This window comes from Carassius carassius, chromosome 3 (assembly GCF_963082965.1).
Source record: "Carassius carassius chromosome 3, fCarCar2.1, whole genome shotgun sequence".
NCBI classification, from domain to species: domain Eukaryota; kingdom Metazoa; phylum Chordata; class Actinopteri; order Cypriniformes; family Cyprinidae; genus Carassius; species Carassius carassius.
The window spans coordinates 32,101,104-32,117,153 of record NC_081757.1 but is presented as its reverse complement, the minus strand read 5'-3'; the positions used below and the strand labels follow the sequence as shown (position 1 = coordinate 32,117,153).

Here is a 16,050-nt window from a genome sequence, read left to right as displayed (position 1 = left end):
GACTTTCAAAATCCTTCATCACTTAAATTAGGATTGTAATAATAATAATTAAAGCACAAATCAGATATGCTTGGAGATTTTTCTGAGATTAAATACATATTTCAAACCACAACAAGATAGTTTAATAGCTATAATACTGTTTTTGAAATACATTTTTCGCGTAGCTATGAAGGGGAAACCCCGCCATCTAACAACGGGTTGGTAGACACTGCCATGTATGAGTATTTTGGGATATGGATCCCTGACGGCCATGTAGTCTGAGGTTTATGCTGTATATTGTATTTCCCTGACCTGAAGGTCCACAGAGCTTGAATGAGGTGTTAGTTAAACGTGTTCAATTGAACACCTTTGTAAAAACAAAAATAATTGTTAAAACATATTTAGACAAAACGATTATATTCAAGAATAATACGATATCCATGTGCTAAAACAGACTTGAAGTGTTGGCTATGTTGTAATTTAGCAACCATTGTTATGTTATCTTGTGAAGCATCAGGCGTTAGGATCCCAGTCAACAATTTGATCTCACAATGATGTCACTATGAGCTCACAATATTCTCATGGTGCGGTCATAATGTGAGTGTCACAGTGAACTAAAAGTGTAACCACACAGAGCTCTCACTGTGTGCTCATACTTTGTTTACAACATGAGGTCACTGCACAATCACAGTGCACTCATACTGTGGTCGAAATATGAGGTCACATCACACTCACTGTGTGCTCATACTGTGATCACTGTGTGCTCATACTGTGGTCACTGTGTGCTCATACTGTGGTCACTGTGTGCTCATACTGTGATCACTGTGAGGTCACTGCGCACTCACTGTGTGCTCATACTGTGATCACTGTGTGCTCATACTGTGATCACTGTGGTCATACTGTGGTCACTGTGTGCTCATACTGTGATCACTGTGTGCTCATACTGTGAGATCACCATATAACACCACTATGCAATAATTGTGTTAGTTCACTGTTATCTAAAATGATTCAGTTAACTCAAACTTTTACACCCACATTCTTTATTTCCATCAATAAAAACAATCAAACAAAAAGTCAGCTTTTTCCTTTATTTGGTTTCCTTTTCAGCCTGGTGTTGGCGTTGGACAAAAAAAATTCTACTTGGCGAATACATTCCGCGTCTGGTGTTGTTCTGGTGGTTACTTTTAGCTTCTTCACCTCTATTTCATTTTGTTTGTGAAAAGACCTGACACATTCTAAAAACACAAAGAGCAAGGTGTTAACATTACAATTTCTATAGCAGCATCCAGATGCACAAACCAAAACTTAAACACTTACTTTTAAACATGTCAGGAGCACAGGTGGCAACACCTTCTTCCCATCTTTCCCCGTTCTGTTATACAGACAGGGAACATTGTCTGACGCTATGCTTTTTAAAGCCTGTCTTACCATCTCACCTATATTGGAGCTGCCGTGAGTATGGATGAGATAGTGTACCTGACAAAAACATACATAATATTGTCATGATTAAAATATACCAGGCTTCAACATTTCTTTTACATGGTATCTGCTGCAAAAAAATAAAAAAATAAAACTGTGGCTTTGTTGTAAAAATAAACGCTAAATTTATATAGTAGTACTAACATAAAGCTCTCGATAATTTTTGTCTTCTTCAAGCCTCTGACAGAAGGCTTCAAACGTTTCAAAGCTGGAGCACTGTTGTTGTTTAAAAAGTTCCTCATGGGCATCTTCTTCTGCCCGCTTCATGAGAACAGACTTAACTTTTGCAAAGTCATTCATGATGACAGCTTGTCTCTGTTCCAGCATTTGAATTTGTTGGAGTATCTTAGTATTCAGATCTGACAAATTGTAAAGTTAGATTGTTATATAGCAAAGGATGTTTTATGTCTGTATAAATAAATAATGTCTAATTGATATATCACATACCAAACAATTTCTCCATGGTGACTTTGCATTTTGTTTCCTTTGGTTCCTTCCCTGTTATCAAAATTACATACATAAGGTCAGTGAAATTGCATTTATCTAAATCAGTTATATTGTTTCTATATTTATTTTTCTACATCAATTAAACCATTTTTTCCCTGATCGTTTTATCCACAATGCACATGTAGGTGGTTCACTTTAATTGTGGGGACATTTGGTACAATGTATAAAAAAAAAAAAAAAACACACACACACGCACACACACGCACACACACAATAAATTATATTAAATTATAACTCACCTGAAGAAGCAGAGCTTTTGGGATGATCATCCTCATGCATTGCCACATTTCCCTGAAGAGTATCTGTGAGAGTCATGACACAAAATTCTCTTATAAGGTACCTTGTGATGTGTTTGCATGTGTTAAAGGGAATATCTATTGTCTCACCTAAGAATACTGGGTTGGGCTGGCTTGAGTTTAAATAACTGTCATCAGGGCTTTCATTGTTATCATCCAGAAAGTCACCTGAACAATGTGAATTAGAATGATCAAATTAGCTTAACCAGATTCAATTTAAGAGAAAAAGTGTTTCATACTCACCAGATGTTTTGACACAAAGCTTTCTGAATAAGTGGACTCTTGACTACTTTCAAGAAAAGACATAAGACATTCAAAATCTGCAAATAAAATGATAAAGCTGATTCTGCTAAGTTCCTTAGATAAGTTAGAACACAAGCTTACCATGGTATCTGGGAGTTTTGGCCAGCTGAACATTCTTTGTCTTCAGACCAGCTCGCTTCATTGCATTTCTTGACTTCTTTAAATGCACATCATCTGTTTATCACATTAAAATTAGTATGATCACCTAATCTTTTGCCATAACAAACCTTGTATACACAATGAATAAACAATGTATACACCTGGTATCCTGGTTTGCACTGTAATTTCTTTATAAGTCATGTGATGTTGTTGAAGATCACGAAATTCTGAGAGGAAGATATAGAAGTAAGTGGCTTAATGTACATCAATACATGAATGCATGGGTTTTCTAACCGGGGTCAGGGGACCCACAACAGGCCTCCAGAGGGTTGTAAGGGTCTTCATAAAATTCATAAAAAACAAAAATAATAATATATTCAAACATTGTTACAGTCACATTTTTAAGCTATTGATAGAGACATTTAAGTGTTTATATTTGTTTTTTATCTGTAGTATGGGATTTGTATTTCTTTGTAAAACAGAATTCTTTGTAAAGCTTCTATAAAACTAATAAATTTGAACTAAAAATGTTTATCTTCAGGTTTATGTCACGGGGTGACGAAAGAGAAGCGGAACTAAGTCCCGCTGGAATTGTGTTCCCCCCGGGACGGTGTCGCGGTAACACCGGTCCACTTCCGGGTTGCGCATTACGCCACAATAACAGCGCTAATGACAGATTGACGTCTGGTGTGGAGAGTTTGATGTGGCGATCTGTGAGAGGATTATGGAGGCGGAGTAACCATATAAAAAGGGAAGTACAGAGACCATGAGGGTTGTTGTTTTCCTACTGGCTGTTCGTTCCCCCGGCTGTTCTTCCTCGTTGTCTTCTCCCCGGATGTTGTTCTTCTCTTCGGATGTGTTCCCCTGGGAGAGGTGAATCCCTTGGACGTTTTGGGCTGGCGTGTGAAGGTAGTTGAGGACTATTGTGGGGTTTCGGCTATCTGGCTGTGCAACAGATATATCAGCGATCGAGTGGAGATATTAAGGACGGAAAGGGTGCGAGTTATGGGAAGCAAGTGAAGACCAGGCCGCGCCATCATCATCAGAGGGAAGATAAGTGACCTGATCTGGGACTTTGATAAATTGTATACACCTGTACTGGGATTAATAACGTTGTGAAGTGGACGGAGCAATCGTTGGGTGAGTGCTGGCTCTAATTGCACGAAGAGTGGGTGTGCCGTGCCTGAAGTGGTGGGTTTACATAATAAATTGTTTGAAGTGAAGTTACAGAGTGTGGGGAACATATATATGGAGTTAATGCCGGACGCTCACCACTCCGAAAGCCCACCACCATCGCCGTAACCAACACCCAGGCATTCAGCGTGCTCCCTGTTTGCGGGAAGTTTGTGTGTGTACATGCTGATGACTTACTCTGCTGTGTAGATCGCAGGATTCTCTGGGCCGAACGCCGCATGTGATGTCCCTGTGGAAAGAGGTGGACACAAGAATTATTCCTTCCCCGGTCTCGACCGAAGCATCTCCCAGCCGTAAGCCCCATTATCCATTAAAGAACACATACCGCTGTTGATTACTTACTCTGCTGTGCAGATCGCAGGATCCTCCGGGCCGAACGCCGCATGTGATGTCCCTGTGAAAGGAGGTGGACACGAGAATTATTCCTTTCCCCGGTCTCAACCGAAGCATCTCCCAGCCGTAAGCCCCATTACTCATTCAAGAACACATACCTGCTGTTGATACTTACTCTGCTGTGCAGATCGCAGGATCCTCTGGGCTGAACGCCGCATGTGATGTCCCTGTGGAAAGAGGTGGACACAAGAATTGTTCCTTCCCCGGTCTCGACCGAAGCATCTCCCAGCCGTAAGCCCCATTATCCATTAAAGAACACATACCGCTGTTGATTACTTACTCTGCTGTGCAGATCGCAGGATCCTCTGGGCCGAACGCCGCAAGTGATGTCCCTGTGAAAAGAGGTGGACCCAAGAATTATTCCTCCCCCAGTCTTAACCGAAGTATCTCCCAGCCGTAAGCCCACCATTCATTCAAGAACACATACCGACGGTGATTACTTACTCTGCTGTGCAGATCGCAGGATCCTCTGGGCACGAACTGCCCGAAGACTCCACGCCCTCCCGGCGTCCGAGGTCTGATCCCGGTCTGGTTGGGAGACATAGAGTTAGTACAGAGACTTTTAAATGCTTTTAACTAAATAAAACTTTGTTCATTTTTATACTCTCTCGTCTGTCTGGTTTCTCTGGTACGCTCCCCGAGGTGATCCTGGGTTTCAGGGGTGGGTGCAGTCAGGCTTGGCCACCCCGACCTGTGACAGATTTGGCGTAGTCGGCAGGGTTTCACCTCGGGTTGAGCGACCAGGGATTCTCAGATGGCCGACGACGAGGCACTGGGGGCCCCACCCCGAGTCATGCCAGTGTTCATGGGAAACCCCTGGGTCCAGAAATATGGAGGAAGTGAGTCAGAGGTGCGCCTCTCCGAATGGCGGGCTCAGATCGAATATCTGGCCGGGCTACAGGGACTGAGCGCGACTCAACAGCTACAGTTTGCCCTCAACTCCCTTGACGGGGAAGCACGGCGGGAAGTCCAAGCCGCCCCCGAAGCTGTCCGAACCACCGCCCAGTCTGTGTTCAGATTCCTGACGGAAAGGTATGGTGACGCTACTCCAACTGCGGTTCTCCGGGCCCAGTTCTTCAGCAGCAAGCAGGGCCCCCGCCAATCCGTCAGAGCTTTCGCCCTCCAACTACGGGAGCAAGTTACCAGGCTGCAGGGGCGCCCAGACCATGGTCTCGGAGAGGGTGAGACCCTGTTGAGAGACCAATTCCTGCTGGGGCTAAGGGAAGGCCCGGTACGCCAGGGACTTAGAGTCCAATTTAGGAGGGAGCCGGAACTCACCTTCGAAGACCTAAAGAAGGAAGCGGTGGCATTGGAGATTGATCAGGCTGAGGTGAAAGAGCCCCCTGTGTGTGCGGCCGTAAGTAGCTCCGTAGTGGCTGTCCCCGACATGGCGGAGTGGAAACAGACTCTGAAGCTAGAACTCCTAAAGGATGTCCGGGAGCAGATGGCGGAGCTAACCAAGACGCTCGTGGACGAGCTGCGTCTCGGGGCTACCAGGCCAGAGGTGAGGCCCATCTCGCGGGACCGGGTGTACTCGGACGGGAACAGGGACGCAGGGAGGCGACCTAACCGGCCCAACCGACCCCAGTTTGAGTGGGACGAGCAAGGACGACCTATCTGCAACCGCTGTGGCCAACCAGGCCATTACAGCCGACAGTGTGGCCCTCGAAGAGGTTCGGAGGGGGGTTTTTAGGTCGACCGGCCACAGTGGGTCGTGTGGTCGGGACCCCCTTAGATGACCCACCCATCGGAGCAGGCTCCAAGGACAGGCTGGTCGGGCATAGCCCAGTGGTGGAGGTCCAGGTGTGCGGTGTGAAGGTGCCCTGTCTCGTCGACACCGGATCCCAGGTGACCCTGTTCGCGGAGAGCCTGTCGCAAGAGCTGTTTGGAAACCAGAGGATGCATGGGACGGAGGCTCCCTGGCTCTCCCTGAAAGGAGCAAATGGTCTGGACATCCCCTACATTGGCTACAGGCTGACGGACTTGGAGATCCATGGAGTGATCGTGCCCCAGAAGGGAGTGATCATCGTAAAGGACCACTGCTTGGGGAGTCACCGGGCCTTACTAGGTATGAATGTATTATCTGCATGTTGGGAAGAATTGTTTCGGGTAAGGCCCGCTCGAGGGATCTCGCCGGCCGAACAACAGGAATGGGAACGCGTCGCCGCTGACTGCCGACGGATCCAGATGTCCCGGGCCCGGCAAGGCCGCGAAGGGACTGGTCGGGTAGCGTGCTGGTATGCCCTGTCCGTGCCAGCGAACAGCGAGGCCCTAGTATGGGTAGGAGTCCCCCAGCGGGACGTAGGAGCGGAGGAATGGGTGTTGGTGGAGCCCCACTGGGATGGCCAGCAGGTAGAAGTCGCCAGAGGTTTGGCCGTGGCACGAAGAGGACGGATCCCGGTGAGAGTTCGGAACGGGACGCCCCACGTCGTGCACCTATACAAACACCAGCGGCTGGTCAAGGTAACGCCGGTAGAACCCCATCAGGTGCGGGAGGACCAGGACGTGAGCTTTCGCCAAGTACACCCCGCGGTGGTGGAAGTGGCCCTTACCCAAGCGAGCTCGTCGCCCCAGAGTCTAGGGGAGGAGGTGCCCGGCCACTTGAAGGGAAGTTCCCTGCAAGGGGAGGAGCTGGGACCGGCACAGGCCAGGAAGCTGCGAGACCTGCTGAGCAAGTGGCAACATGTCTTCTCGGCACACGAAGAGGACTACGGCTGCACCAACGTCGTACAACATCGGATCCCCACCGGAGATGCAGAGCCCAGTAGAGAAAGGTACCGACCCGTCCCACCTACCCTGTACGCGGAGGTCCGCACACTGCTGCAGGGTATGCTCAATCGAGGGGTTGTTAGAGAGAGCAGCAGCCCGTGGGCAGCTCCCATCGTGTTGGTACAGAAGAAGACTGGCGCATGGAGGTTTTGCGTTGACTACCGCAAGCTGAACCTGGTCACTAGGAAGGACGCGTTCCCCCTACCCCGGATCGAGGACTCCCTGGCTGGCTTGACACGCTCGGCATGGTACTCCACGCTGGACTTGGCAAGTGGCTACTGGCAGGTACAAGTGGCCGAGGCCGACCGGGAGAAGACCGCCTTTACCACCCCGTTCGGTCTCTTTGAATGGGACCGGATGCCCTTCGGCCTCTGCAACGCTCCTGCCACCTTCCAGAGGCTGATGCAGCGGTGCCTGGGAGGTCAGTTGATGGAGTCCGCCTTGGTGTACCTGGATGATGTGATTGTCTATTCCCCAGATTTCGACTCCCACTTACAACACCTTGAGCAGGTCTTCGGGGCCATGGAGAAATATGGGCTGAAGCTCCAGCCGGACAAGTGCCATCTGTTACGGCGGGAGGTCAAATTCTTGGGACACTGTGTGGGCGCGGCGGGAGTTTCGGTCGACCCGGAGAAGGTGTCGGCGGTACGAGAGTGGGCTGCCCCACAGACGGTGAAGCAGGTCCGGTCCTTCCTGGGCTTCGTGGGGTACTACCGCCGCTTTATCAAGGACTTCTCCAAGATCGCAAAGCCCCTAAATCAGTTGCTGGCTGGGACAGGACGCCCCCGAGGTCGCGGATCACCGGCTATCCTGTGGAGCCCCGAGTGTGAGGCTGCGTTCCGGCGACTGAAACACGAGTTGCTGCAGGCGCCGATTCTGGCGTATGCGGACTTCTCCAAGCCCTTTGTCTTATATACAGACGCGAGCAACCTGGGCTTGGGGGCCGTGTTGGCCCAGCAACAAGGCGATGTAGAGCGGGTCGTAGCCTACGCAAGCCGGAGCCTTCATCCAGCAGAGAGGAATGACGCAAATTACAGCTCCTTCAAGTTAGAGTTGCTGGCGCTGAAATGGGCACTCAGCGAGAAGTTCAAAGATTACCTGTGGGGTGCCCAGGTGACGGTAGTAACTGACAACAACCCCTTAGTGCATCTACAGACGGCGAAGTTGGGGGCAGTGGAACAGCGCTGGGTGGCCCAGTTGGCCAATTATAACTACCAGCTCCGGTACCGGCCAGGACGGGAGAACACCAACGCTGACGCCCTGTCCCGACTCCCGGAAGCTCAAGGTCCGAGGGACCCACCGGAACCCACGCCAGACCCCGAGGGAGAGGAGTATATGGTGGGCATTGTGGAGGCGCCGGGGACTCAACGTGAGGCGATGCCTGTGAGTTGGGGATGGGACCCCTGCCGCTGGAAAGAGCGACAGCAGGCCGACAGGGAGATCAGTGGCTTGATGCGATGGCTGGAACGGGGGCGAAAACCGACGTTGGCCGAACAACGGGCCCAAGGGGGAGCAGGAAGGAAGCTGTTGGGACAATGGGCCAGACTACAGGTGAAGGAGGGAGTACTCTGTAGGTCTGTCCGAGATCCGGGGCTGGACGAGGAACTCCGACAGATCGTTGTCCCCGAAGGCCAGGTGCAAGAGCTCTTGATAGCGTACCATGATCAGCTGGGCCACCAAGGGCACGAGAAAACGGTCTCTCTCTTGAGGCGACACTTCTACTGGCCCAACCTAGAAGCAACGGTACGTACCTTCGTTCGGGCCTGTCCTCGTTGCACCTTGTTCAAAGCCAGGAAGGAGGCACGAGCACCGATGGTCCCCATCCAGGCAAAGGCTCCTCTCCACATAGTCGCAATGGACTTCTTGACTTTGGGTCGGCCAGCAGACCGCTATCAGAACATCCTTGTCATTACCGACTTGTTCACCAAGTACTCCTGGGCCATTCCTACCTTGGACCAGACGGCGAATACCACCGCCACTGCTCTGTGGAGGGCTGTCTTCCAGCCGTTCGGTTGCCCCGAGTTCCTACACTCGGACCAAGGGCCAAACTTCGAGTCTCGGGTAATCAGAGAGCTGTGTAAAGTGTACGGCTGCACCAAGATCCATACCACTACTTACCACCCCCAGGGAAACGGCGGATGCGAGCGGTTCAATCAGACCCTATTGAACTTGCTCGGCACGCTAGATCAAGAACATCAGAGCGACTGGGTGAGTGCGCTACCAAATCTGATTCAGGCCTACAATAACAGTACGCACAGTACCACGGGCTACGCCCCCACTTATTTGATGTTTGGCAGGCATGTGCGGATGCCCACCGACTTATTGCTGGGGACGGCAGCAACCGAGGAGGAGGGGAACGTAACCGAATGGGTAGGGCGCCACCACCAACGCCTCCATTTTGCATACGAGCAAGTCTCGAGACGGATCCGAGCGGCTGGGAAGAAAAACAAGAGGCTGTACGACCGGACGGCTCGGGAAGCCCCCCTCCTCCCAGGAGAAAGGGTCCTGGTAAGGGACAACCGGCGACAGGGAAAGGGGAAGCTCAGTGACCGATGGGAGAGTACACCATATGTGGTCGAGGGCCAGCAGCGGCCGGGACAGCCGGTATATACGATTCGGCCCGAAGGAAAAGCCGGGCCCGCTAGAGTGGTCCATCGGAACATGATCCGCCCCTGTCCGAACTATCCCAGCCCCGTAGAGGAGGCGCCAATGGAGCCTGAAGCTGTAGCCCCGTGGATAGCAGGATGGGCCGTGATCCCAGGAGAACGGGGAAATGTCCCCGCAGAAATGGCCCCCAGAGACCCAATGGATATGCCTGCGGACATCGACCCTGTCTCGCCACCACGACGGTCCCAGAGGGAGAACCGAGGTCGGCCCCCGGCACGCTATGGAGAATGGGCGACTGAAAGGCGTTCTAGGGACTAGAACGGTTTGGCAGGGGGGTATGTCACGGGGTGACGAAAGAGAAGCGGAACTAAGTCCCGCTGGAATTGTGTTCCCCCCGGGACGGTGTCGCGGTAACACCGGTCCACTTCCGGGTTGCGCATTACGCCACAATAACAGCGCTAATGACAGATTGACGTCTGGTGTGGAGAGTTTGATGTGGCGATCTGTGAGAGGATTATGGAGGCGGAGTAACCATATAAAAAGGGAAGTACAGAGACCATGAGGGTTGTTGTTTTCCTACTGGCTGTTCGTTCCCCCGGCTGTTCTTCCTCGTTGTCTTCTCCCCGGATGTTGTTCTTCTCTTCGGATGTGTTCCCCTGGGAGAGGTGAATCCCTTGGACGTTTTGGGCTGGCGTGTGAAGGTAGTTGAGGACTATTGTGGGGTTTCGGCTATCTGGCTGTGCAACAGATATATCAGCGATCGAGTGGAGATATTAAGGACGGAAAGGGTGCGAGTTATGGGAAGCAAGTGAAGACCAGGCCGCGCCATCATCATCAGAGGGAAGATAAGTGACCTGATCTGGGACTTTGATAAATTGTATACACCTGTACTGGGATTAATAACGTTGTGAAGTGGACGGAGCAATCGTTGGGTGAGTGCTGGCTCTAATTGCACGAAGAGTGGGTGTGCCGTGCCTGAAGTGGTGGGTTTACATAATAAATTGTTTGAAGTGAAGTTACAGAGTGTGGGGAACATATATATGGAGTTAATGCCGGACGCTCACCACTCCGAAAGCCCACCACCATCGCCGTAACCAACACCCAGGCATTCAGCGTGCTCCCTGTTTGCGGGAAGTTTGTGTGTGTACATGCTGATGACTTACTCTGCTGTGTAGATTGCAGGATTCTCTGGGCCGAACGCCGCATGTGATGTCCCTGTGGAAAGAGGTGGACACAAGAATTATTCCTTCCCCGGTCTCGACCGAAGCATCTCCCAGCCGTAAGCCCCATTATCCATTAAAGAACACATACCGCTGTTGATTACTTACTCTGCTGTGCAGATCGCAGGATCCTCCGGGCCGAACGCCGCATGTGATGTCCCTGTGAAAGGAGGTGGACACGAGAATTATTCCTTTCCCCGGTCTCAACCGAAGCATCTCCCAGCCGTAAGCCCCATTACTCATTCAAGAACACATACCTGCTGTTGATACTTACTCTGCTGTGCAGATCGCAGGATCCTCTGGGCTGAACGCCGCATGTGATGTCCCTGTGGAAAGAGGTGGACACAAGAATTGTTCCTTCCCCGGTCTCGACCGAAGCATCTCCCAGCCGTAAGCCCCATTATCCATTAAAGAACACATACCGCTGTTGATTACTTACTCTGCTGTGCAGATCGCAGGATCCTCTGGGCCGAACGCCGCAAGTGATGTCCCTGTGAAAAGAGGTGGACCCAAGAATTATTCCTCCCCCAGTCTTAACCGAAGTATCTCCCAGCCGTAAGCCCACCATTCATTCAAGAACACATACCGACGGTGATTACTTACTCTGCTGTGCAGATCGCAGGATCCTCTGGGCACGAACTGCCCGAAGACTCCACGCCCTCCCGGCGTCCGAGGTCTGATCCCGGTCTGGTTGGGAGACATAGAGTTAGTACAGAGACTTTTAAATGCTTTTAACTAAATAAAACTTTGTTCATTTTTATACTCTCTCGTCTGTCTGGTTTCTCTGGTACGCTCCCCGAGGTGATCCTGGGTTTCAGGGGTGGGTGCAGTCAGGCTTGGCCACCCCGACCTGTGACATTTACATGTCCAACATTACTCCTTAGCTAAAGGTTCATCATATATGGTGGGTTTTGGCAATATAAAGTGCAAAAACCTCTGCATAGTAACACATTATACACACCATTAATACATGAATTTATCTTTTGTATATGTGTGTATATGTTTAAATCACCTGAGACATCAGAGCTTGTGGGCTTGGGATCATCCTCATCTTTTTTCCCACTTCTCTGAAGAGTATCTTTAAAGATAGATCATGCAGAAGAAAAATGTTTTTATTAAATAAAAGTTTAGTTAAAAAGTTAAAACACTGTCACACTGAACTTTTTGAATGAGCTGAATATTGACTAATGTTCAAAAGAAGAAAAAAACAAACTAATAAAAAATGGATTGAAAAAAACATAAAAGTGCTTTAGCAAGTTCAAAGTTTTACATCAAAGTTAAAACAGGCTAACCATGGTATATAGGAGGTTTGGGCAGTGGGACATTTCTTGACTTCAGACCAGATTCCTTCACTTCATTTCCTGACTGCTTCAAGTTCATATCATCTGTTTAGAACATACAAATAAAGAATGATCACAGAGTTATGGCTAAATTGTTTTCTGCATACCAATCATTTAAATATATACAGACCTTCACAGGAAGATGTCTCTGAATTGATGTCACTTTCATCACAGAGCTTATTTTTCCTTTTTCTCTTCTCAGGTAATTCCACAACTGCAGGGTCTGTCATTGAATAAGTAATTGAGTCCTCTGCTGCTGAGACCCCCGTTGTGTAATCTGAGATGTATTGATTTGCTTGATCATAGTCTCCTGTAAGTGGTAAATTTATGTATACTATGTGTATAATGGAAATTCAGTCAACTATTGATTCATCATAGAATACATAAATATATTATGATTAGTAAATTTATAAGACCACCTATCATAATACTGAGAAAAAAATCTCACCAGAAATGTTAAATACTTATGTAAAACTAAAATTGTGATTGTATTATATTAGGCACAACAACTTGAATTTGTGTTCTTATACCCACATTTCAGCATCACATTCATTTTCAATTCAAATGCACCATTATTGCAATTTCTTACCAATTGATGGTCCAACAATCTTCACAATGTCATAAACCTTCCAGTTAGGGTTTGGTGGAGAATTGTTTTTAATGTTTGAGAGTGATGATGTCCATAGACACTTCAATGTTCCATTGTCATCAAAAATCCAACTGATTGGTACAACAGATGTCTGTCCATCACCGAATAAACAAATTCGATACTGAAAGACGCACGCACACGCACACACACACACAGACACACACATACACACACACACACACACACATTATTCATAGTCTTTGGATCAAAATCAGGATAACATGCAATAAAAAAGGCAAAAACCCTGCCTTACGGAACTTACTTGACTAACTAATCAAACTGAATGCATGAGCGGTATAAGTGCTACCGCATTGTATTCATCTTTATCAATCAATGACAAAGGTATCATGATTGCTTTATGTGTCAGTTGAGTGGTGTCAGTATGTAACATTTTAGTGTGATTCCGAAATCCTTTGAATAGGCCAATTATTCTGGAGTCACATGGCTTAGTGTACAAAGGTTCCATTCTGCAAAAAACCTCACAAAAAATCAGATTTTCTTGAACTCCATGTATAAGGCAGTAGCTATCATTGGTCATTCTGTAACATTCTTTTGTCTTTGGCGTACCAGAGTTAACATTTGATTTCTTAGAACTTGATATTGCTTGCCTCTCTGCCAATCCGTTAGCTACTTGAATCAGTGGATCACTTGAACCACGGATAAACCTCTTGATTTGACCCATATTGTTCTCAAACTTGTACGCTGAACAATAGTGTAATGATCTGTTGTAATTTGCAACATCAGTGAGATGTAGCAAGCAATGCACATTATTTGAGATGAAACTCATGCTATACAGGCTGCTACCTTTTTCAACAAAATATGTTAACAGCTCATCTGCATAATCACGATGCTCCATTAGGTTTTCACTGTACAAGATGCGCATTCCAATAGTAAGTGAAAGGAAGTGAATATACTTCTCCTTATCGAGAACATATTTCAAAATCACTGGTCCAGTATAAAGCAAAAATGTTCGGAATTCAGTTGCTTTCCAGTGCTTCAGTTCATCTAACCCCCTGGGTTTCCTATTGAATTCAGGAGGTATGTGATGTCGGACAGCTTGATGAAAATAAGTAATGGTGCTAAGATGTCCAGCTGATAATATATGGGCCAAAGGTCCTTCTTTCCACAGCATCAACATTCGCTTAGTCACTCCTAGATCTACACAATGCATGGGATCTATTGGGAACTGCCTGATCATATCAATGTCCAGATTCAAAAGAATGCTATCTGTTTTGTGATGTTCAGGATTTGTCTTCTTTCTAAATGACTCATTGGTTCTGAGATTTCCTTTATACAAAAAAAGCATTTTGCTCTCATGAACTCCCTTTACATCACAAAAGTCACAGCCATAGCGGCCATTAAACTGAACTATTCCTTTGATTAGGGCTCATGCTGGTGCATCACATATGATGTTTTTGAGGACAATTCTCTTCCCTTTAAAGCCTGTTTCCATCAGTTCTTGCAGCTCCTCCATAAAATCCCCCAAAAACTCCAAATCATTTGGTTTCTTTGCTCCAGAAAACAGAGCAACAACAAAAGGACTGTTTTTCACTTCATCAATGTTGATGACAGCACACTGAAGTGGCCACATTGTGAGGTTTTTGGACTTGAAAATGGGTAGGCCATCAATATTCAAATAAATCTCAAAAGTGGTCGTATTTTGAAGTGTCTTGCTCAGACAGAGTATGCGTAAGACCTTCCTTTAATCCAAAATATGTGTATTTGCCACCTATCAAAAACAAGATTTTACAGACCAGTGAAATTTCTGAATAATATTGGCAAATGAGTGCATGGACATTTTCAAAGTTAAAATGTACCTGATTTTTCAGTTATTCTCAAACTGCCAGAACGAGGTGTTTTCAATAGTGTTCGTCCGTCTGCTGGAACATCAATGTCATGTTCCTTCAAAATCTTAAGCAAATGAGTGAGAGAGGTCATGGAGATGTTGAATTTCATTGCCCACTCAGACAGCTTTTTCTCCAGAGACAAAGCTAGCTCTGAGTTACTTTCACTGGTAACATCCATGGAATCATTTAGTCTATCAATTTCATACCATAGCACTTGATCTTGCATATTAATTATGGTATTCCTTTGTGATTCTGAATCATACTGTTCTTGCAAGTCTTCATTTAGATGCTGCTCCACAACATTCAGCATATTTCCTGAGTCGTCTGATGAGTAGTCTGATTCAAGTTCTCTGGAAGAGTGTTCACTATCAGAACTGTTTTCTTTTTTTTTTTGAAGAGCCAAAATGATCTTTTTTGATTTTCTACGAGCTTTTTGTTGCTGTCTTTTCAATGCCTTAATTTTTGTTTCCAAATCCTAACAGGCCAAAAAGAAAATCTGTATTAGTAAAACATTATATGAAACACATAAATCTTATACAATTTTTTTTTGTTTGAGAGGACAACCTTAGCCACTCTCACTGATACTGTGCTTGATAATTGTTTAAGAAGTCTTCTTTGGACAATTGTTGTGTATCCTAAAGTACTTTAAACTACACTTTTGTAGATCTACACTTTACATTCTTAATGATGTAGTGTTGCATCTGATGTCTGGGTAAAGTTGCTTGTTATGTTAATAAGAGGATGAATGTCAGTCACTTTGAGTTTTGGTAAATGGGAAGTGACGTTGAAGCTTTTAACATAAAACAGCTACAGTTCCGCAGATAGAAGTTGTTGTTAAAAAACTAGCCATATAGCGTGGTGAAATAAGGCTTTTTATCTTTAATATGAGTGTCTAAGAGTAGGCGTTCTTCTAAAGAGCAATGATAGTTTACGCTATTCCACCAGTGCAGCATTCTTGCTTACTGTTGTTTTACAGCACTTGTTAATTATTGAAATATAAGTATAAATAAAAAAAAATTACATATTGAAATATAAAGTTAGTAATGTTGTAATGATCTGACATAACAGGCCTAACAATTCACAAATACTGATATGCAAACTAGCTGCAGCTAGCAATTTTGGTGTGATTACTGAAGGTAAAATGGCTGGTGCACATGTAGCATGTGTGGGCAGTACTCTGCTAAAAATAAAAAGACCAGACCACTTTGCACATCTTAAAGTATGTAAATAGGCCACTCACCATTTCTGCGGTGTAACAATACCATGCACAACTTTTTCTTCTTCTTTACATGTTAGATGTAACCTTAGACACCTTAGATGGTGCATTTACCACCGCCAACTGGACCGGAGTGTGAAGCATTCACAATG

General features: G+C 46.7%; 1 protein-coding gene across 4 annotated transcripts; it reads right to left on the bottom strand.

Annotated features, from left to right (window-relative positions):
- Window positions 1-890: 890 nt before the first annotated feature.
- On the bottom strand, window positions 891-14,530 carry LOC132114936 (uncharacterized). Of its 4 annotated transcripts, none has more exons than XM_059523333.1 (12): window positions 12,776-14,514; window positions 12,317-12,496; window positions 12,139-12,231; window positions 11,859-11,924; window positions 2,825-2,890; window positions 2,646-2,738; window positions 2,352-2,429; window positions 2,205-2,267; window positions 1,906-1,956; window positions 1,603-1,817; window positions 1,416-1,455; window positions 891-1,214 (listed from the first exon to the last, which is right to left on the bottom strand). In XM_059523333.1, the coding sequence occupies exons 1-12, from the start codon at window positions 12,999-13,001 to the stop codon at window positions 1,054-1,056; spliced, it is 1,332 nt and encodes a 443-aa protein (XP_059379316.1). In that variant the 5' UTR covers window positions 13,002-14,514; the 3' UTR covers window positions 891-1,053. The 4 variants fall into 4 exon arrangements, with proteins under 4 accessions (XP_059379316.1, XP_059379332.1, XP_059379340.1 ...); XM_059523340.1 differs by having other exon boundaries at window positions 1,106-1,204; window positions 1,285-1,455; window positions 12,776-14,512; XM_059523349.1 differs by lacking the exon at window positions 2,205-2,267 and having other exon boundaries at window positions 12,776-14,530.
- Window positions 14,531-16,050: the final 1,520 nt, after the last annotated feature.

Excerpts from the sequence above, each read along its gene's own strand:
- LOC132114936 (XM_059523333.1), bottom strand. The coding sequence starts at position 13,001 with ATGTGTGTGTCTGTGTGTGTGTGTGCGTGTGCGTGCGTCTTTCAGTAT. Across the intron at positions 12,497-12,775 it reads GATTGTTGGACCATCAATTG|GAGACTATGATCAAGCAAAT; the intron begins GTAAGAAATTGC and ends TACCACTTACAG. Across the intron at positions 1,818-1,905 it reads CACCATGGAGAAATTGTTTG|ATCTGAATACTAAGATACTC; the intron begins GTATGTGATATA and ends ACAATTTGTCAG.